At 51.4% G+C, this 20,893-nt stretch overlaps 1 protein-coding gene and 1 long non-coding RNA gene across 5 annotated transcripts in view; both read right to left on the bottom strand.

Annotated features, from left to right (window-relative positions):
• Positions 1-11,113, bottom strand: part of LOC135323092 (uncharacterized) — a 91,166-nt gene extending 80,053 nt beyond the window's left edge. For 3 of the 4 annotated variants that reach the window (XR_010384311.1, XR_010384312.1, XR_010384313.1), the window contains exons 1-2: positions 10,842-11,113; positions 3,814-4,045 (exon numbers count right to left, since the gene is read on the bottom strand). This is a non-coding gene — a long non-coding RNA (uncharacterized LOC135323092). The remainder of the gene's footprint in view (positions 1-3,813; positions 4,046-10,841) is intronic. The other variant, XR_010384314.1, reaches the window with a different exon arrangement.
• A 7,694-nt stretch (positions 11,114-18,807) lies between these two features.
• Positions 18,808-20,893, bottom strand: part of DCDC2C (doublecortin domain containing 2C) — a 79,514-nt gene continuing 77,428 nt past the window's right edge. Inside the window, exon 11 of the mRNA XM_031467367.2 lies at positions 18,808-19,177. Within this exon, the coding sequence (XP_031323227.2) occupies positions 19,154-19,177 (24 nt within the window). The 3' untranslated portion in view covers positions 18,808-19,153. The remainder of the gene's footprint in view (positions 19,178-20,893) is intronic.

Genomic DNA, 20,893 nt, shown 5'->3' on the forward strand with positions numbered 1-20,893 from the left:
ACCCTTCAGTGAAGGCCACCCTGGAGCACAGAGCTTTCAGTCATCATCTTCATGCTACACTCTGACATTTGAGAACTATTTTTATATGAAAGACAGAGTCCAAAATAATGCAAACACTGGGAGCGTCCCTATGGCTTTATCAACAGCATCAGAGACCATGAAAAGATAGTGCATCCATAAACCAGACATTAAAGACATTTTTAAAGGACTATGTGGAGAACAAAAGATCTGGAAAATAAAACTATTTGGAGAACAAAAAGTAGCTCTTAGAAATTAACAGTATGAAAGCAGAAAAAAATTTAATCCAATGAAAGAGTTGGAGGACAGTGCAGAAACCCTGCAGCTGGGAGCGCCCGTGGCTCTCCACCTTCCTGTTTCCACGGTGACCAGCCACCTGTCTATCAGCCTGTTTCAACATGACCCCAGTCAAAACACTCTGGCCAGGGGGCTCAGAGTTACTGGGAACTAGGGGTCTAGAACCGTGGCCCCAGCTTCAGCCAGCAGAAGAAGCATAAGTCCACGTAAGGACCAAGCTCAAGGTGACAGATGAAGTGTGAAAACCAGACCCAAAGTTCAGCAGGAGAACAGAGGAGATGCTGGGGGAGGGCACTGGGGACCAGCCCACAAAGCTAGGGACGCACAGACACGGGAGTCCGAGAGTCAGCGGCGTCCTGCCACCAGCCCCACAAGGAGGGCGGGGGAGGCTGAGGCTGCCAGCTTCCTCCGCGTCTGGGCCCATCTCTGGTCTGACCCATTCTGTGCTGGTTTTAAGGTTTAACTAACTATACCACTTATACATGGGAAGTTTAAAAAGTGGTACAAATGAATTTACTTACAAAACAGAAACAGACCCACAGACATAGAAAACAAACTTATGGTTACCAGAGGGGAAAAGGGGTGGGGGAGAGGGATAAATTAGGAGTTTGGGACTAGCAGGTACAAACTACTGTATACAAAATAGACAAACAACGAGGTCCTACTGTAGAGCACAGGGAGCTCTATTCAACAGCTCGTAATAACTTATAATGAAAAAGAACATATATGCATAACTGTGCTGCACACCACGAGTTAGCACAGCGCTGTAAGCCCCTCTACGCCAGGATAAACTAATTATTAAAAAGTCAGCTTGATTCCAGCACTTTCATGCCAAGGTTACAGGACTTTTAAAAACACCACCACCGAACTTTTCCCAAAAAGCAAGGGATACCAAACATGTCTCCACTCTAACTTTATTACAGTCCGAGTTCACTGTCCGGGACCCTTCGCCCAGGGACGCGGTTTTCCTTTTCACTGACATCCACTCAGACACACGCGCTGCCCTAGCGTCTGTGCCGAGTCCCTCCCAGGCCCGTGCAAGGCCCGTCGGCGCGGACAGAGGCGAGGTGCTAGGTGTCAGCTTCACTCCCACCCCCGCCCCCCGCCGGCGGTGGGTCTGGGGCGCCGCAGACTCCGCCTTCCCCGCGCCAGCCCCCACGGCAGCCCCACGGGGCGATCCAACTCAGCTCCCCCAGAACCACAGGAATGAAGGGAAAGCTACCGAATGACACGGCTGGGACGTGTGACAGAACTGGTTCCATGAAGTGAGGTCTGTCATCCAGGTGTCACCTGCAGTCACCAGCTCAGGGCCACTTCTGTGAAAGGTGCTGGCCCCCAAGCGCCTGGGATGGTGAGACTTACATAAAGGGGGAAAGTCGCATTTTCTTCTCAGAACTGTGCCATCTGGGTACATTGGAGAGGGAACCGGGTCGGCAGCAGACACGGCGGACGCACACACACCTGCGAGAGCCGACCGCAGGACAGGTTTGCGACAGTCGGAGATTCCCGTTCCTTTAAGATTTCACTAATGGCCTTGACAACTGTGCTTATAAGACTCTAAGGCGCTAATGCAGAGTAACATTTTTAATTCCATAAACAAGATATAAGGGAGGTTGAAGAAACTGAAGGGAGAGGGTGGAGTCCCCGGTGCCGAGTTCACATGGGTGCGCCCTGCCTCCGGCCATGATTTGCTGTTCACATCGTTACAGACAGGACATTAAAGTATGTAACGAGGTTTTTAGCTGATTTTTCAAACTGGTGTTCTAACGCTTAGATGTTAAGAAGTGGCTCATTTCCTGGGTGCATCTCCCCACTGCCGAGACCCAGAATGACTGGATTAGGAAATAATTTCCAGTGCTAAATTCCACCCCCCCCTTTCCTCTTCCTCACGCCTTACAGGAAGCTCCCGCCCTCTGGGTCTCAGCCGAGACCCTGAGGACAGTGCACAATTTGGTCCCAAAAGCGTCTAAGACGTCGGCACTGAAGGTGCCACGTTTTAATATGATGGAAACGGTGAGATTAAAAAAATCAACCTAAAACCTGCTTGAGACACGTGACTTCCGGAGCTCCAGTCTCAGGCGGAGCAGAGAGCGGACCTCGGCTCTGCCCACCGTCCATGATTAACTTCCAGAGTCCCAGTCTAGCTTTCTCAGAGGTAATAACCCAAGCCCGGAGTTTCCGGCGTGCCTTGGTGTGCAGATTTGCTGTCCCGTCTTTTTCCAGAGTCCTCACACTTGAGTGCACGTAAATTCAGTCTTGGTGGAGGTCAGACTCTCATTAAGTCACCTGACCAGGCTAGAAAATTGCTCTCTAAGAAAGGGTGGAGGAAAATATGTTCCCCCTGTTCATAAACAGAATTACCAGCATAACCTGCATCAGGGGAATCAGACCAAAGAAAACAGTAATTCAACACCGACCCTACAATTAATAACCAAGTTCTTCCAAAATTCCAAGGAGATGGGTACAAAGTAAGTTAAAATACGTCCTAAAACTAAACTTGTCTTTCAGCTACAATTTAGACTTGCTCATAAAACCACGAGCTGGCAGCCACTGTCCTGATGAACCCTGAAGCTCGGGACAGACTTCATGTCACGTGGGGAAAGGATGAGCCTGAATCTCAAAGTGCTCATGGCCTGTGATGTACCCTCTACAAAGACCCCTAAGAGGTAAATATTCCACGCCTTCTCGCCAAGGTCGCCCTATTGATCGAGCAGGAAAGGGCATTCTGGAAGGCAACGCATTTTCAAAAATTAGCACGACGCAGACGCACCTTTAATGCTTTTAAGAAACGTCTTTGGCAGATGGAGCATCAGTCTGAAGAGATTTGTAAAAACCAGCTCAGGTTGGGAAGAGAGACTGCTGCTCAGACAAAGCACGGCTTCCCTCCGGCACTGTGATCCTGCCTCAGAGGAAAGGAGGAAGGAAAGGAAAAGGAAGGGGCCAAGCTTTCTCTGCAGGTTAGAAAGTCACTGTGCCTTGAGGGGGCACTGGGCGCCCGCGGGGATCTTAGCATCAGGATGATGGCGGAGCCAGAGGTCGCACGGCTACTGGGGAGGCCATGGCTTTGGACGCACCACCTCCATTTGTAAACAGCCGTGGGATTGCGTGAGAAGAATGGAAGCTCATTTATGTTTTAGGAAATGTGACTGCGCCGTGTACTAGGAGGAGAGGGGCTCTGAAAGGCAAGGGGAGGCGGGTCACTGACGCCGACGTGCGGGGTCCCCGCGCAGCGAGGATGTTCCTGGCGGGGCCGCTGGGGGAGCATGTGGGGAGGGCTCCAGGCCCCCCATTCCAGAGAACTGCCTGGGGCACATTAAGCCCCCTTCCAGGGGTGGCTTTCCCAAGGCGGGCGCGCCCAGAGGTGGAACGTGTTGCTAGGGCTCGCTGCTTGCTTTATGACTTAGGTTTTTACATCAAGCAGCAAATTTCTAGTGTGAGAGAAGGTTCTGGTTTTCCACATTCACCTCAAGGCTCGCTTCCCCAATCAGTCCTGCTTACCGATGTCTCCTGGGGATTTCAGCCGCGGTCTGTAAGGCGATGCGGTAAGACTGGTCCCGTTGCTGGGGGCACTGTGTTCAGGCAAAACTGCTCAGAAAAGTCCCAGATGCCATCCCATCAAACACCACGTGGAAATCTGCCAGCAAACGTCCTGCGTGGCCACTTTGATGGTGTCCCATCACCGTATGACATTGCCCCCGACTCTCTCAGAGAAGTTTGGACTGAAAAAGACCTATGTGTGCGTTACTATAATGAACTTCTCAAATCTTTACAACTTCTTTCAGCCAACGTTTAGCACCTAACATACACCAGGAACATTGCTAAGAGCTGCAGGCATCACAGGGAGAATGTATTCCCTTTGCCTATCAGGCGTTTACCGTCTTCTGGACCAGTAAGTCCTGGAGCCACAGCCTTGCTCGAACAGGTCTTCAGAGTCCAGAGTATCTCCAAGCCCCGACTGGAAATCAGGATAAACTCCAGGAAGTTCAAGCCACAGAACAGTGCAAGTCAACCCACCAATGAAGGGGCACCCCCGCTCCCGGTCGATCACAATTCTTCCTGCTAGTGTTTTGTTTTCTTTGACCCGGAATTCTAAGGCAAGGTGTTAACACTTGGTCCAAGAAACTCAAGCACTCTTATTTTTACCTTGAAATTTCTAAAACTTATGTAATGGGTATGAGGCAAGGAATTCTGACGTGGGGCCCGGTAACACCCGGGAGAGTGGACCGTCTGCGAAGGAGGGGAGCAGGTGGGGAGCGAGGCTCTCCCACTGGTCAGCCCTCCCAGCCCCCGCCCTCCGGCCAGGCAAAGCCCCGGGCTGAGCGGCCTCCCCCAACCAGAAGCAGCCCTGCTGGGGAGCGTTGAGCTCTGTACACGACGACACTGGTTAAACTCCGTCCACGTAGCCTGCCTCTTCTGCCGCTGCTGGTTCTTCCCTGGGACTCTCCAGCCTGCCCCTCCGTCCCCTGCTTCCTCCACCCTGGCGACGTGACCCGTCCTCACATCGCGGAGTTACTGGCGCTCTTTCCCAGTCTGCTCTCTTACCCTCTCGACGCAGTCCGCACCTGCCACCCGTGTACACACCTGCATCTCCATGCGACGCCCACCACCACACACCCGCATGCTGGAGCTCCCTTCTGTTACAGATCAGCTCCCGTTTCTATGTGTGTGTAAATGTGCCTCAACTTTTCTTCCTAATTTTCCTGCCTCCTCATGTTAACTTAGAAAAGCAGAATCCCCTAGCAGAACATGTGCTTATGGTGGCTTTGTAGAGCACCACGCAGCTGTCCCTGACAAACTGCTTCCTAAAACGCAAGTGATGGAAAGTAAAAGTCATGAAGGACCAGTCCGGGTCTTCATGCCCCAGAAGGGCCCTCCCTCCCTCCCAGGAGTTGTCCTCACTCGGCTGCTTGCGTGGGAACTGTCTGGGACCCTCCACACAGAGTGACTGGCCTCACGGCCTTCCTAGTGTTCCTCCAGCCCTGCTTGGGAGAAGACGGGGCCGCCTGCCCTCGGCTCCAGCGAGGAGGACAGGCCAGTTCCAGGGGTGTCCAGACGCAGCAGAACCCGCACGTCAGCTGAGGGCAGGGCCTGTGGGAGGACCCAGAGCACACGCTCCCAGGATGGAAATGTTCTCCATCCACGAGAATGTTCTTTGTGGGTGATGAGAAATTCAGGGTGTCCTCACTTGGCATCATCCTGACATATTATGCATAGCTTGTTTGGCCTTGAAGGCTCCAGAACATAGAATATTCTCCAGGGCATTCCTGGGTAGGGGCTTTCATTAAAAGGAGTATGAATACCAGGGACCCCCAGGAATAGTGTGCAGGCATTCATGCTGGTGTTTGGGGCCCCAGGTTATCTCAACTTGCTCTCACGTACATCCGCGCTTTCCTGACATTCAGTGTCGAGCTCGCAGGTGTTCCACAGGGGAGGGCAGCGGCAGAAGTGCAGCTGGGTCGGGACTCGGAAGCAGGCGACACGTGCTGGCTCCCCCAGGAGAGGAGGGGACGCCAGAAATCACATCCAGGAAGGGGTCAGGCAGACTGCAGGTGGGGGCAGTGACGGCAGCTGGCCCCCGAGTGGGCCCAGGTAAAACCTGGGCTGGAGGCCCCACTAACACAGCAGCTGCTGGCCGGCTGCAGGCCCAGTGTGGGGTGGAGGCTGCCCCGCCAGGGTGGCTCTGACTCCCCCAGTGGAGGTTTATCTGAACCGGACGAGTGGCCGTCACCCCTGTGGCCGGGCGACAGCAGGCACTGACGGCGAGCTCATCAGGAGGAGGCGCACAGCCCGGACCACAGGCCGGCCAGGTCCTCCCTCTGCGGGTCAAACAGGACACGACAGGATCAAAGGGATTCGGGCTCAGGAAGACTGACTGGGATCTGTCCCCGACCTTCCCTGAGGGCGTCTCGGACGATGACAGCAAGTCACCAGCTGAGCTCTGCCTGCCCCTCTCCTGCTCTTCACCACAAAGTCAGCCTTTTCTGGGAGCCTCTAACTGCCAGGACAGACCCTGTCACTGCCAGCCCAAACTGGGCCAGGAGGGCAGCGGGCCAGCGCGATGTCCCCGCCCAGGTGAAGGCCCGGAGGACGTGCACCCGCAGCACTGGAGGTGGCTTTCCTGGGGCCACGCGGCTCCGTCTGAGCATCTCCTGCAGCTGCAGAGCGAGGGGAGCAGCGTCCTCTCCGGCCCCCACGGTCCCCAGAGCAGCAGTGAGCGGTCCCCACGTCCCCCAGCCCCAGGGGCCGCACTGCGGGCTGGCAGCCAGCGCTCACAGCGGGGTGTCTCTGCACCCACACAGCCTGTTCGCTGAAGCAGGCTTTCTCCCCCCAGTTTGGAACGCCGTTCCCTAAGTGGTCCCACCAGGGACAGAAGTTCGCTGCTTCCTGCGCGACAAAGCCCTGTCCTCTCTGACGTCACCTCACTTGGCATCCGCGTCTCCGGGACTTTACCTGAAGGTCCGCTTCCGATCACGCCTGGCTCTCTGTATCCCCACCTTCCGCCAACGCTCACTTTTCTCGGGGCTCGAGAACACACCCCAAACCCGCTTTCTTACTTTAAACAGGAAAAGGAGAAATATGTACCATGAAATATCACTACCTCCCGTGTGTGTCATTTCACCTCCACAAGTCTACGGAAGGTCTCAGAAACTGCAGGTCGCCACCTCTAATTCACTCCTCCAGCTGCGGCATCTGTTTGTGCCTGAGAATCTTAATGTTTATGTGTTTGCTGTTGTGAGCCCTGCATTCCAGGAGAACGGGCTCTGAGGCTCCGAAATAAGATAAAAATCAAGGTTCCTAGAATGTTTATTAAGGTCATCTTATAGCTCTCACGTTCCTGCACCTTTATTTTTCATCTCTCTCTCCAAAATACCCTTGGAACCTTTTCTAGGTAACAGCCTTCCCTCCATGTGATCACTGCTCATTTAGGGTCATTTAATGAAGAAATACTTCCTCTTTCCAGGATGTTATCTACAATTGTGTTTAAAAAAAGTAATGCTCAACATGCTTCAAAAATAACAAGCTCCCATGGGCCAAGTCCTGCGGTGAGACGCGTGACCCTTGCTCAGTGAACAGGAGGGACACGTCGGGCTCTAAGCAGAACATTCTCCCAGCGAACTGTACCCTGGGTGAGCGCCATGGCGTTTATCACACTCCACCAAATGGGAACAATCAACCTAAGGCTCTCTGGTTGGTGTGACTGTAAGAGAAGGAATTTCCCCTGATTTCTTGCCATTTCTTCCTTTATTCCATAATCGTCCTTCATTTAAGAATAAAAGAAATCTAAAGGGCTTTCAAAACAGAATCAGCCACCAATGGTCAGGTGGTGGGGTTTCCGTGGACAGATGACCCTCCCAGCCCCAACGACTCTGGTCAGGAGGACGGAGGGAAGGGGGCATGGGCTGCGTGTGAACACACGTTAAGGGCCCTTCCTTTGTGCAAGGAGGTGTGGAGTCACTCAAGAAGCAAGAAGCTCCGTCTGCAGGCGGCTCACACCGGCTCTCACCCAGCCTCCCACAGGCAGGGCAGAAATACGAGGTGAAGGTTCAGGGTGGATTTTTTTTTTTTTTAATAGTAAATGTGCACAGTTCTACACGATCGGGTCCGCAGTTGGTTGAATCCACAAATTTGGTACCTCAGATACAGAGGGCTGGTGACTATAAATCATACACGCATTTCCACTGAGCGGAGGGTCGGTCCCCTAAGCCCCTCATTGTTCTAAGGTCAATCGTGTTTGTTGATGTGTGGTCCAGCCTACAGAATAATTCGTGTTTAAAGACGAAAACGCTTTCTGATTCGGGGCTGATTCCCCAAAGCTGGCCCCTGCCTGGCACCTGGGGCATTTACTGGACCAGCTGTGCGAATGAACAGCTAAATGAAGGAGCGTGGCACTCAGTAACCAACAGGACACTGGGACCTTTTTACAACAAACAACTCCTGTGTCAGGACAGTGATTTGAACCAAAGTAAATGCTGAAATAAAGCTCATCAAACTGTGTTCCCTGACTTAAGCTGGGTCACGCCCAGGTTTACTTTGCAAAGATTTCCATTTTTAGGATCAGGGTGATTAAGGTCCAACGGTGTTGTGAGCTTTTGCAGTGATTGGAAAATCAAATTAGACGCATCTATAAGAATGTTTTCTATGCCGGATGCTGGGATAAACTGACAGGCATACAGCTCATCGTGTTGAAGCAGCTGAGGAAAACCCACAGGAGAGAAGTGAAACAATATAAAACAGAGCTGGGACTCGCAATGGTGGACAGTTTATTTTCCCCACGCCACACGGGATCACAGGGAAGGTGATGTCATTGCTATATTATTTATAACCGCTGGGACTGAGCCAGATGCGACTTGGCCGAGGTAACTGGATTTCAGACCATCTGTCTTCCGCTTTCATCATTAATCATTCCTCCAGCCAAACACGGAGGCTATGGAAATGCAGATCCCACCCGCAGCTGCTGTGTGCGTGGAGACTTCCTGCCACACAGCACGTGTGCAAGCGCACCACTTGGGCCAGGATGGGGTGCACACATAGGCTGCAGACTGCTAGCACCAGAAGGGACATGGGGTCACCCGGCCGCCCCCTCACTTCCCGTGAGAAGAGGGCGGCTTGACGTCAGGACCAAGGAGGCGTGAGCCTCAGGCCAGGCTCCTCATCTCCCTAAGGCAGGCCTCTGGCGAGTAATGTAGATGCTCCCCACTCATGTCCTCATCTGCAGAATCCTCACCCTCACCCTCCTCCTCATCACCGTGGCACCTCCCTTCTGACAGGTGCACTGCCGAGATGGAGACACCCCCCCCCCATGGACGCTGGCTCGGCCAGTCAGCCTCCACGACACTGGGGCTTCCTGCCACGATGTCCAAAACAGCCACTCACCTCCAAAGAGCATGACTTCTGAGGGCCATCGTAACACTGCACGGCCCAGGACGGCAGCCGCTGGCCACACGTCGCTGTCAAGCCCTTGAAACAGGCTCCTCCAGACGACACGTGCTATAAACGTGACACGCACGGAGCCTGCCATCAGGTGTCTCGCTCATATTTTATGTCGACTGCTCGTGAAAGTGATCACATTTTGGTATACGAGGGTTGCTGGGAGTCAGTGTGCGAAGAGAGGGGGCCAGCACCCCTCACCTGCCTCACTCTCCCTCGCGCCCCTGCCCCTCCTCACGACTAGAGGTCATTTAAGAAGAGGACTGTCTGTCACAACCAATCAGCCTGTGTCTCGTCTTGCAGAGAAGCAGGACGCATCAATGTGATTGTGAGCGAACGGTTTTCTTAAACTAAAACCGAGGGTAGTTGCAAGGACTCCGTGCCGTCCCGTGATGTTGGTTATTAATTATGTACACTCGGATACTTTCACATATAAATCACCCCCTTTTGTGGATTATCCACAAAAAAAGACTGATTCCAAACTTCCTGCCGACCACCGTCTCTGGCAGCAATACAGCTAGAGTCTGGTGTGTCTTCTTTACCTGAGTTGACGTGCGCTCAGGAGACGCAAGCGGGTGACAAGGCAGGCTACAGCGACGGCTTGTCACAGAACCGAGATGCCGCCAGGAGGGGATTCAACAGGTGCGTCCGAGTGCTCGCCCGCCCGGCAGCGGCTCGGGGCCCCAGACAGCAGCGGGCGGCACACATGCGGCGCCCAGGGTTCTCCTTGTCTCACTCACACAAGGCATAGTTACAAATACAGGATTTGGGGCTCCTGAGGGTTGAGAGCCCTTACTTTCATCTTTCACGTGTGATCACGTTTACCTAGAATTCAAACGAGTCTTAGAAAGCCGGTGTAGGAGTCCCCAGTGATGTCCTCAGGTGTCAGAGGTGCTGGAACCACGTTGCTGGCCCGAGACGGCCGCGCGCACAGCCTGCCGGGGCACCACGGCGAAAACAAGGGCGATGCCGGGCTGTCGGCATTTCCGGCTTATCGGCTCCCAGGACCTCAACAGGGTCCCGTGCAAACTCTGTCCCAGGATGCATCTGTGTGGACGGAGCACTCCCGGTGCCCAGAGGCCAGGCTCACGGGGAAAAGCAAGTGCCTGTGTGTGATGCCCTGCCCTTGCCCCGCACATAAATCAAGGGTTGTTTGGCAACGGCCTTTGTTAACAAAATTTACTAAGCTGCAGGAGAATCTTAGAGAAAAATAATCCCCTCATTTTTCAAATGAGTTGACTCCCAGATTTCAGTTGGGTGAAGAAGGTTGCCGGGGTTCAGAACAGGCCTCCCCAAGGTGTGTCTCTCTGGCAGGAGAATTATTTGGAACAGAAGGTAATTGAGACTCTGCAGGTTCAAGAGAAACTACGGCCCCTCCCTAACTGTCTAGAAGAATTTAAATTGGGGATTTTTCCCAAAAAAAGAGTTACCACTGGAGATAAATTTTTGCCAAGTGGCCCCATCAACGTGGCGAGGCAAACATCTAATTACGCGACCTCTCTTCCTCTTCTCGCTGTCGTGTGAACAGCTGCCGTGACCTTGGAAGCCCCAGGCCCAACCCATTCCCCAGCTCAGGCTGGTGTACACCCCCACCTTACCTTTCTGTCCCTGAGTCTCTCAGGTAGGTGAGGTTCCCGTGCATGTGACATTAACCCGTCCCGAGGTTGGCTTGTCCACAGCCTTCCTTCCGCACAGCCCAGCTCATCTTCCTCTGCGGGTACAGCCGTGAGGAAGGACACTCAAGGGCTTCAGAAGGACAATCCCAAAGAATCTGTCTCCTCCTTGAATCAGGTGACAAGGGGTTGGGGGATCTCTAGCGGTAAGAACAGATATTCTTGGATTCCCAGCCACAAATAGTTGAAAGCAGCCTTTGCCCACAGGACTCTGACCTCATAAAAATCAGAAACACAAGTCAGTCAGCACTCTGGACCTATCTCAACACGCTAGATTTTGTTTCTGGCCGAGCTAAGGTCGCCCCTTTTGGCACACGTGGGCGGCTCAACACGGCCCTCCCTGAACACAAGAAATGCAGTGAATATTCAAAGGAAGGACGAGGGGGGCAAACAGGCTCAAACAGCAAACTTCACTCCCCTCCTGGCAGCCTGGCCGAGTGCCATCTCTGTCCGAAGCCCTTCCGTTACAAAACCGGGCATGCGGACAGGGCGGCTCAAAGGCTGGACTTAGACTTGTTTTTGTCTTTCCGATCTGACATTTCTAAAGGTCCAGAATAATTAACTATGTGTATTTTGTTGTGCTATTTCAGAAGGTGAGCAACCACAAGAAGCCAGCTGCCACCCCCAGGGATCCTTGTCGGCCTCTTTGCCCCGCAGCGGACTCAGCGTCCGCAGGAAGACCGCGCGAAGCTCGCTCCCGCAACGCGGCCTCAGCACTCCTGACACGTTACTAAGCCAGGGAGGGTCATGGTTCCAGACTCCATCTAGGAAATCACTGGGAGCTGCTCTGCTGACTTATTTCGCCTAGAAATAGTCTTACCCGGCCTCTCTAGGGCCACCTGCAATTACCGCCTGAAACAGGAAGGCTGGACGGAGCGGGGGTTACCGACCCCTGCCGCCCGGCCTCGGTGCGGAGCTCCCCAGCAAGCGGGTCCGAGGAACCCCTGAGACGAGAGCCAGCAGCCAGGCCCCGCTCCTCGGGCCGCCAGCGCACTGTCCGGGCCAACAGTTCACAGGGGAGGGTGGCGCTCAGGGGTAGCGCACGTGCTTAGCACTCATGCGGCCCTGGGTTCCACCCTCAGCCCCTCTGTTAAAACAAATAATAAATAAATCTAATTACCTCCCTCCCCAAAAAATAAAAATAAAGAAAAAACACTTAAAAAATAATTCACACCACTGGTCTCAAACGGCAGACTGAAAATCAGAATTAGTAATCTTGGGCGCTAAACCAAGAGGAAAAAATGATCTGAAATTAGAATTAAGTCACACTAGGGAGTGGGGGGCCTACCCACTGAGAACAAACACGTGGAGAATCGGCCAATCAGAGCAGCAGGCGGAGGGCAGCCCGGCGGAGTCCCGCTCAGCCCCGCAGCCGCCCCTGCCCGACCCCCTCCCGGCCAGGGAAGCCCACTCGCAGTCCGCCCTGCCCCCTCCAGCTCCTCCAACACGGAGGCGACTCTGAGGCCGTGATGGCGCGTGCTCTGCGCCTGTGACGCGGGGTGCGCCCCGGCGGGGGCCCGGGCTGCGCGAGCATCCGGCGGGTAATCTGTCACTCCTTGCTCTCGGAGAGCACGGGGAGGGCGCCAGGGGCACGTTTTCTCGCTGTGCTCTGACCCACTGAGAGCGACGGCATCTTTTTTTCTTCAAGAAAATTGAAAAAAACAACGCCGGCACACGTTTCATTGTTTTCATTGCTCAGATTTTCCTGAACAATGAAAACAGTGAATTTTCTGCACAATGAAAACACTGACCAACAACAAATCATTGGTCGGATTTCTTTAAATAAACACAAAAGGAGGATTTGCATCCAGGAGCCACAGTTTGCCAGCAAGTCCACAGCCACCTGTGCCTCGTGGGGGAGAGGTTTTCCCTGATGCTTTTTCCATCACAATCTGGAATTTGCCCATTATGCAGAATGCCAGAAATAGGTCAAAATGTGTCACTTGAGGAACAAGAAAAAAATTTAAACTCACCAATTCTCAAATTCTTAACATTTTGAATATCCTCTGTGTACTTTTTTCAGGAAAGAATTCAGCTTAAGAATTCAGCTTAATTGGCATGTAAACTTGTTTCCCTACGGAAAAAATGTGAGATGGAAGCTTTGCTGAAATTAAGGTGTTGGTGTCACCAGTGAACGATGCCAACAATACATTACATCTAAAGTTTTTTTAATTCTCTGGGTAGATCATTCTAAACCTCAAAGTTCACATTCTAGTCTCGTATTCTTTTAACAGTGTTTTATTTCAGCATCGAAAGTGGGAAATTTGAGGGGCAAACAGGATCCAATGAGGCCATGGTCTGCAGTTAAAGCTGAGATTTCTCTGGATTTTCTTTTCAATAGTTTAGTTGAACGACTCCCAGTGAATTAGTCTGGATACACCTTGTAAGTAGTAAGCAGAGGGACCACTTAAAGAAACCCAGACCCTGGGGATGGGCAGCACTCTACAGCCAAGGTGCCGTTTCCGGACACAACTTGCACCCACCTGTGTCTGAATTGGTTCTCACATCACCAATACTTCATGAAAAGACAAGGTGCATCTTTGGGCAGCCCCAGAAAGGCTGCAGGAGGTGACCTGGGAGCCAGCTACAGGGAGCTGCCTCTTTCAGAATGAATGAAGATGGGCAACTTCTCTACCCCACCTGGACTCATTCAAGATCCACGAAGCAAGCAGAAGAGGCTTGAAGCTGGGACCAGCCTGTACAATGTCTGCGCATCAAACTCATGCATTTTCCACAGGTGAGTGCCCCTGCATCCACCCATGGTCTCCGGTACCCTTGATTTGCACCGCCCACGTAACACATTTTGTTATCTTGTTTCTAACCCATGTGGATTGAAAGCAGCAAATGACAGCTGGGAAGAAGTATTTAGACAAGCTCAGTATAGGTGGAAGAGCTGGCTGCCAGGGCAGAGCTGGAAAAAGAAAACAGAAGTGAAAAAATAGCCAGAGACCAAAGGCCTGCAATGGGCCCTCACTCCACACACATCATACAGTAACTTCTTTTCAGGATGCTCGTCCTCAGTCACCCCGACAGCTGTGTCTGGTGGGTCTGCAGGATGCCCTTTGATAAAGGCTCCAGGTGTGTGTGTGCTCGCTCTGCGTGACCGGACTTCAGTGAGCAGCCGAACCTCTCCCCAGGTCCCCGCTGGCGGGACGATGAAGTCCTGTCTGGGCTGGTTGGGTGTCTCCTAACTCAGTCGGGCTCCTGGGGTCACGTGGAGGGATATCCCAGCCCCTTCCATCCCCTCCTGTGCCTTCAGGAAAGAAACTACTCAGGTTGCCCCAGGAAGAAAAGCAATCCCACAGCCAACAATTACGCAGCATTTCTTGGCCAGGTCTCTCGCCCCACCTCCCAGTTATCTCTCTACCCAACTTGTTTATTCTCCCCCAAGTCCCCTTACCAGAAGGGCAAAAGGACAAGAGAAGGCTTCAGCTTTCCCTTCCCATCTGGAGAAAGAAAAATGCTTCCTCCTACATCCACCCAAAGTCAAGTGAAGGAGGCTGTCGCATGTACCAACCACAGAGACTGAGGACCTTCGAGAGAGAGGAACCGACGTGCCCCTCCCCAGCCCCATGGCTGGGTGGCTCGCCGATCTGCTTCTCTGTATTTGTATACACCAAGGGAGAACAGAATTAGAAGCATGTGGCAGGTGCGGGAATGAGGGATCTAAATTCCCACCAGCTGCCGTGTCAAGAACGCCACAAGAAAAGCATTTCTGAGATGACAGAGTAAGGACCACCAAAATTCCGCTCCTTCATGAAAGTAATGAAAAGTGTCGAAATCAACTTTTTCAGGACTCTAGAAATTAATCGAAGGGTTACATAACTGAATCTCAGTAGGAGCAGCAGACTTGATGATGTTTTAACATGCCCTATTCCCGCCTTCCTCTCCTCAGCTCAACTGTTTCATGGTAGCTGTGAAAACCACAGCTTAGGACCCGCTGGGAGGAGGAAGAACGGGTTTGGAGCTCCCCAAAAGCTGAGACCCAGAAATCTGTCACGAGCTGACCTGTCTGGCGGCTGCAGGAAAAGCCCCGGTCTCAAGGTTTCTCTTTATTTGACCTGACTCAGAGCTCTCTCTGTTTGAACAGTCCTGTCTCTGGGGCACTCATCAAAAGCAACCAGTGACAACTGTTTAACACCACGGCTGCCTGATGCAGTAACACCAATTGGGCCAGACAAAAATTTTTTACGTTTTAAGTTCTAGTTTTAAGAAAAAACTAGGGGATGAGATATCTATAGTGGGCTTTGTAAAACTCTGACATATTCCTGAGAATCTAGAAGGCCACGTGCGTGTGCAGAGCCGTGTGTGCGCCCAGGAAAGGCCTGAGAAGGCCTTAAACCCTCAGCTCTGTCTGACCTTGAGGCTCTGGTCAGGAAGTGAAGTGGAAGCAGAGTTGTAACTCCCCCACGGGACTGCTGAAGGCACGTTCAACACACAGACAGAGCTCCTCAGAAAAGGCTGGGGATTTGCTGAATCGAGATGTTTAAGGCGATCTCTGTCCAATCAGTAGCTGAGCACTAAAATCAACAAACTCCAAGCTGGATAAAACTCAGAGAGAGGCGCACCTAGATACATCACACCTGCCCCAGCGAAAGCCAAAGAAAGAGAAAACCTTAAAACAGCAAGAAAGAAACAACTCGCGTACAGTGACTTGTGCTATTTCAGTGGAAGCAAAAATAGTTTCTTTTGCCGTAACTTTTTCTGTAAAAGAGAAAGATGTTTCCACTTTCCATTTTCTTTCTGGCTTCTACTACTCAGTTCAGAAGGCTCAGCAGACATTTTTTAAACTCTCCCCTTTTGCTTACTTTCTCAGTTTTTCCTGTGTACCCCAACATATTCTGACACATTTGAATGCAGGCCAACTTCTAAAGCATTTTTAAGCATCAAATGTAAGAAGTTGACACTGATGAGCCTGTTGCCAATGGTTATAACTATTTTATCAATAATTATAACAGAAAATACTTTCAAGTCCTTAACACGGCCACGCCCAGGATCTTGGAGATGATGACGGCTAAGTCTCTAATCATGCAAATTCTACCTTGTTGACAGCAAATGATTTTTTTCAACCAAAATGCAAAGCTAAACAGCTTATACCTCCGTTAAATGACTACAATGCAAACAAAACACAGGTAACTGTTATATGTGTACTCAGCAAAAAAAAAAATTTCCCAAACCCTGAATAGAGTTATTTGAAAGCATACATTATTTGCTGAAATTAAAATCTTTGCTAAAGAAGACTGTTAAGTCTTCGCACTTAGACACGTGGGCATTATTTTTGTCCTCATAAAAATGAGTAAAATCCATTTCCCAGCAGATCTGGGATTTTTTGTTTGTTTGTTTGTTTGGAATTAATCACTTGGAAGGGAAAATGTTTTCCTCCTTTGAACTTGAGGTTCCAGGTACGTCTTCGTGAGAACTTTCAAGCTGCATAAAGCTGAAACCATACCTTCCAATAAACATTCCAAGAAAAGAAGTAATTACACGGAATGTGCACAGGCTATTCCACACCCTTTTGGTTTTCTGAATGACCCTTGTGAGCCTTCATTATAAAGAACCACATTTCATTCTTTTAAATGTTTACTAAAAAGAAGTATCACCAAGAAAAGGAATCAGATCAATGTGGCGTCCACTGGAAAAGCCTCATCTTTAGCTTTTGAGAAGACACTACTGCCCGGGGCTTCAGCCCCACCCCAGACAGGACCTTCTTGCTGCTAAAATGTCCATTTGCAAGAAAGAAGCACCATAACTGAAGACAACCTGACTTCAAGTGGATATAAAGGTGTTTTTTCTAATTTACTGGTTTCCACTCCCAGGCCGTCTGAAAGACATAAAAAAGCCAGTTAAAGGAAGAACCCCTCAAAGCTGTGATCTGGCCACAGTCTACTCCCAGCTTTCACAAGAGGTGGAATTTCTGTAAAGTCCGGACTCTGGGCGATTTTCTGGGCTGCAGTCTGTCCTGTTGAGAGTCCAGGTTCTACCGGATGAGATGAGAGCTAATGCAGAAAGCAGCATTGAAATTTGATTTTGACGTGATTTTGCAAAGCAGTTGGCATTGGTGGTCATCGCATCTCAGCCGCTCTGTCCCCTCTCCCCTTCCAACCTCCAGCCCCATCTTTAAACGTGCTAAGGTGCTATGGCCCATTTGAATCTGAATTGTCTGGTCTGACTGTAACACTGAATAACTCCCAGGGAGTTACGTCATCCATTCCCCCAGCACCCAGCCCGCTCTGAGGTTAAGCCCGAAACCTGGATGTCACCTGGATGCAATATTTTAAATGAAGCAGTACTGACATATCCATTAAAATAAAAAGACTCCATCTTACACCAGAATCATACTATGATTTTAGAGTTTAATTTCACTTGATTCATACAATAATTCTATGCGAAGGCAAGTTGAGTATTACAGTGGATTTGGAACTGAAAAAAAAAGTTTTTGAAGGAAGAAAGAAAAGAAAAACATAATTTCAAGTCCTGCCCTGCCAGCTACTAGCTGCGGGCCACACGGGCCTTTGGGCCAACTAAGCGGCCCCACGGTGGCCTCGCGCACACCTGCTGTGAGCACCACGGTCACCGGGCGGCTCCCAGACCTAGCAGCCCAACGTCGCCATTCCCCTTCAACAGGAGAGAGTCATGTTTGGAGAGCTCAAGCGAACGCTCAAGGCCGTCAGATCAATAAGGGGAGGCATCTGGACTAGACCCGAGGTTCTGGCCCCGAATCCACCCTCTTCCCACAACAACATGCGCCAGACGCTGGAACAGAAGGCTCAGGCAAAAGGAGTGGGAGATGCAGTTCTAATTCCCTTTCATGCACCAGAACATGCAGTAAGAGTGTAGCCAGGTCAAAATCAATGGGTTCCCCACCAGAAGTGGACGGACTAACCAAAAAAAGCTAAAGATGAGGTGGAGACGGTTTCCATTTGATTGCCATTTCCTCCTTCAAGTGTAACAAATGCGACGGTCAAATCTAACAATCAATCAAGAAACCATAAATATGGTGAAGTGACAGCTCTCCTTTCTCCTCCCACGTGCCAGCCCTGTGTGACTAGGCAACAGCTGGCAGATGCTGGTGTGGCTGGGACTAGACCTTGGCCCCCCTAACATCCTCACTGCTGCGTCTGTTCTGGCAGCGAAGCAGCCCAGCTCAGCAGAGGCTCAGGCAGCATAATCTGCTGTGTCTCCTCTCACTTCATGGGAGAAAAGACTGCAGTCGAAACAGAACAGTGCTGCAGCTGACTGTTTCTCAGTGCCTCCCGTGTGCCCGGCACCGCCCCGAGTGCTCGGTGATACGCACTGTTGTTCTCGGTTGTCCCAGCAACCTGTGACTTGGTCATTACTCTCAGCCCCAGTTTGCAGACGAGGTGCAGGCAGCTCACACACTGCATGAGTGGAGAAGCCGAGCTCCTGCAGTCGGACCTGAGAGTCCATTCTCTTTAATCACCAAAAATGCACCGTTCCAGGGGGTTCTACTGTCTACTTCCGACATGGATGTCCACGTATGTGTATCTATAACAGATAGTGTTTGTGTTGCTTGTAAATAATATGTATAATAATTATAAGATGCCTTAATTCACTTCAAAGGAAGAAATAATTATAGACAATGATGTAAACGTACCATTTTCAGGGTGGCTGAGTCACTGTGGAACGCCGGATACAGGTGATGGGCCGAGAAGAAGGGTTTTTCTGGGCCGAGTGGTGACATTAAATCTCACTGACCCACCCCTCCCCCTCCAGGTGTCGTACGCTCGGGGTCGGAAGAAGGAATTCCAGAGCAACTTAGTCTTAATCATTGTTTTAAAACTTTATGTCTGGGCACCAAAATATGAAATTCACAATTTAAATATTCCACTAGCACGTGTCTTTAGCAATAATGGGGTAAAAAACGCCTGCTTTGGTTTTCGTCTCTGCCTTACGACCCTTTCTGCGTCGGACCTTTGCTCTTCACAACATGGTGACATTCTGTTCTCATGGTGTTTCTTGTTCCTTGTGTTCTCCCCGAGGCACCTGTTCTCGGGATGGCTGTCCCAAGGGCGGCCGCCCGGGGGGTCCTTGCTCGTCCGGCATCTGTTCTCGGGATGGCTGTCCCAAGGACGGCTGCTGAAGCGATCCTTGTTTCTCAGGGTTCACTGCTGGGTGCTGTGGTGATGACTCTTCTTGTGACTGCTGTCGTGTTGGTGGCCCTCCTTGGTCTTCTATTTCTACTGGGGTTTCTAGCAGTAGGGGTGTGTTTTTTTCCTCTAGAATGCCATTTGGTTCTTTTTCTTGTTTTAAGTGAACAAAATAAAACAAAATCACCAATGAGCACAGTAGCCATCTAAACCAAGGGAAACAAATCATACAATGACAAATATTGCTTCTGTACCAGTGATTCCAAAATGACAGGAATAACGTTAATGAGTCTTCCCCCAGGACAGCACACTTCCAGTGTGCTTTCACACTTTTACTCTCATTTAGAACTACAGTTGCTTAGTTGTTTAAAAATTAAAGAACCACAGGAAAGACTCTTGCTTTTTCTTTGGGTCACTGAGGTAGGGGAAGGCACTTTTTTATTAACATGAGAAAAAAGAATCAATGCAGAAGAACCCAGGGCCACTGTTCTCCAGAAGAGGCACCAACAAAGGAAGAACAACCCATCACGTGCAGGAAGATTATCGTGTACTTATCAGCCCCTCATTGGCCAAACCACACTCACCAATGTCAACGCGACTCCTACCGTGAAAAACGCCACCTGGCGCAGGAAATCAGAGGCTGCACTTGACAACCGAAAACACCACCATTTGAAACAACACATGGAAAGACAGCCTCAGTTAGAGCTTCACAGAGCCTGACAGAAGCCAGGCACCTCAGAACCCAGCTCACCGACATCTTCCCTTCCCCTCAAGCCCGCCTTGTCTGCAGGAGTAACCCCAGACCCTGATTCAGAAACCCCAGCTCCAAATTCATCCCCACCTCTCATAGCAATTCTGGGGCCCAGCCTGGTCCATCCAGTCTGCTCCCAGCAATCTGTCCCTCCCTCTGCAGCCGCACGGCCGTGGTCCTGGCCTCCACCATCTTTCAGACAGAACGTGTGCCCGCACATGACGCTCTACCTTCCCCTGCCCCCCGCCGTCAGAGTGACATTTTACAATATCAGGTTGGTCACATCATTTCCCTGCTTTAACATGACCTATGGGGTAAAGACCAAAACCCTCAGGAAGACACACAGGGCGTGGCAGCGATGGCCGCAGACCCAGACTACACCCCTTTCCCTAGCACAGAGCTGCCACGGACGGTTCCCGGCCAGCTGCATCCCGGGGGGCCAAATGCCTCCTTCTGACCAAGAGATCGTGAGACGTGGAGTCCTCCTCGGGGCTGAGGTGGTGACTGTGACCTCCCGTCTCTCCTTTCCTCCTGCAGTGACTGTGAAGGCCGTGTGTGGGAGATGGCAGCGTCACGAAGCATCACCACTAGGAGGGGAGACACCCAGGAGAGCCTCCCCCCTCAGCAGGCTTGGCATTTATTGTGCAAAGTCACTGAGACTTGGGGTTGACACCTTCACTGCATCTTGGCCCAGCCGACTCTCACTGACACAACGTACCTTCAGACCTGAGCCTTGGCTGTACCTTCATCTTCCTCTCACACTGCTCCCTGACACCGTCTTTTTGTCCCAACTGCACCAAACCAGATGCACACCCTCGATGCAGCACCACATCTCTGTGCATTTGTGGATGCTGACCCCCTACCCCACATCCCCTTCTGGACGCTGCCTGCCTGGCAAACTCCCACTGCTCCCTCACAATTCACTCCAACAACCCTCTCCTGGGCGACACCTTCTGTAATTCCCTCAGCCTCTCTCCTGACCCTGCCAGACTGCCCGCCATTCTCTCTCGGGGAAGTTTCCAGGGCATCCAATACCAGCCTCTATCTGCTCATGCATCTGTGCGGCAGCCCAGTGCAGACAGGCTTCCTGAGAGCGGCTCAGCTGATGCCGACTCACA

This window comes from Camelus dromedarius, chromosome 15 (assembly GCF_036321535.1).
Source record: "Camelus dromedarius isolate mCamDro1 chromosome 15, mCamDro1.pat, whole genome shotgun sequence".
NCBI lineage: Eukaryota > Metazoa > Chordata > Mammalia > Artiodactyla > Camelidae > Camelus > Camelus dromedarius.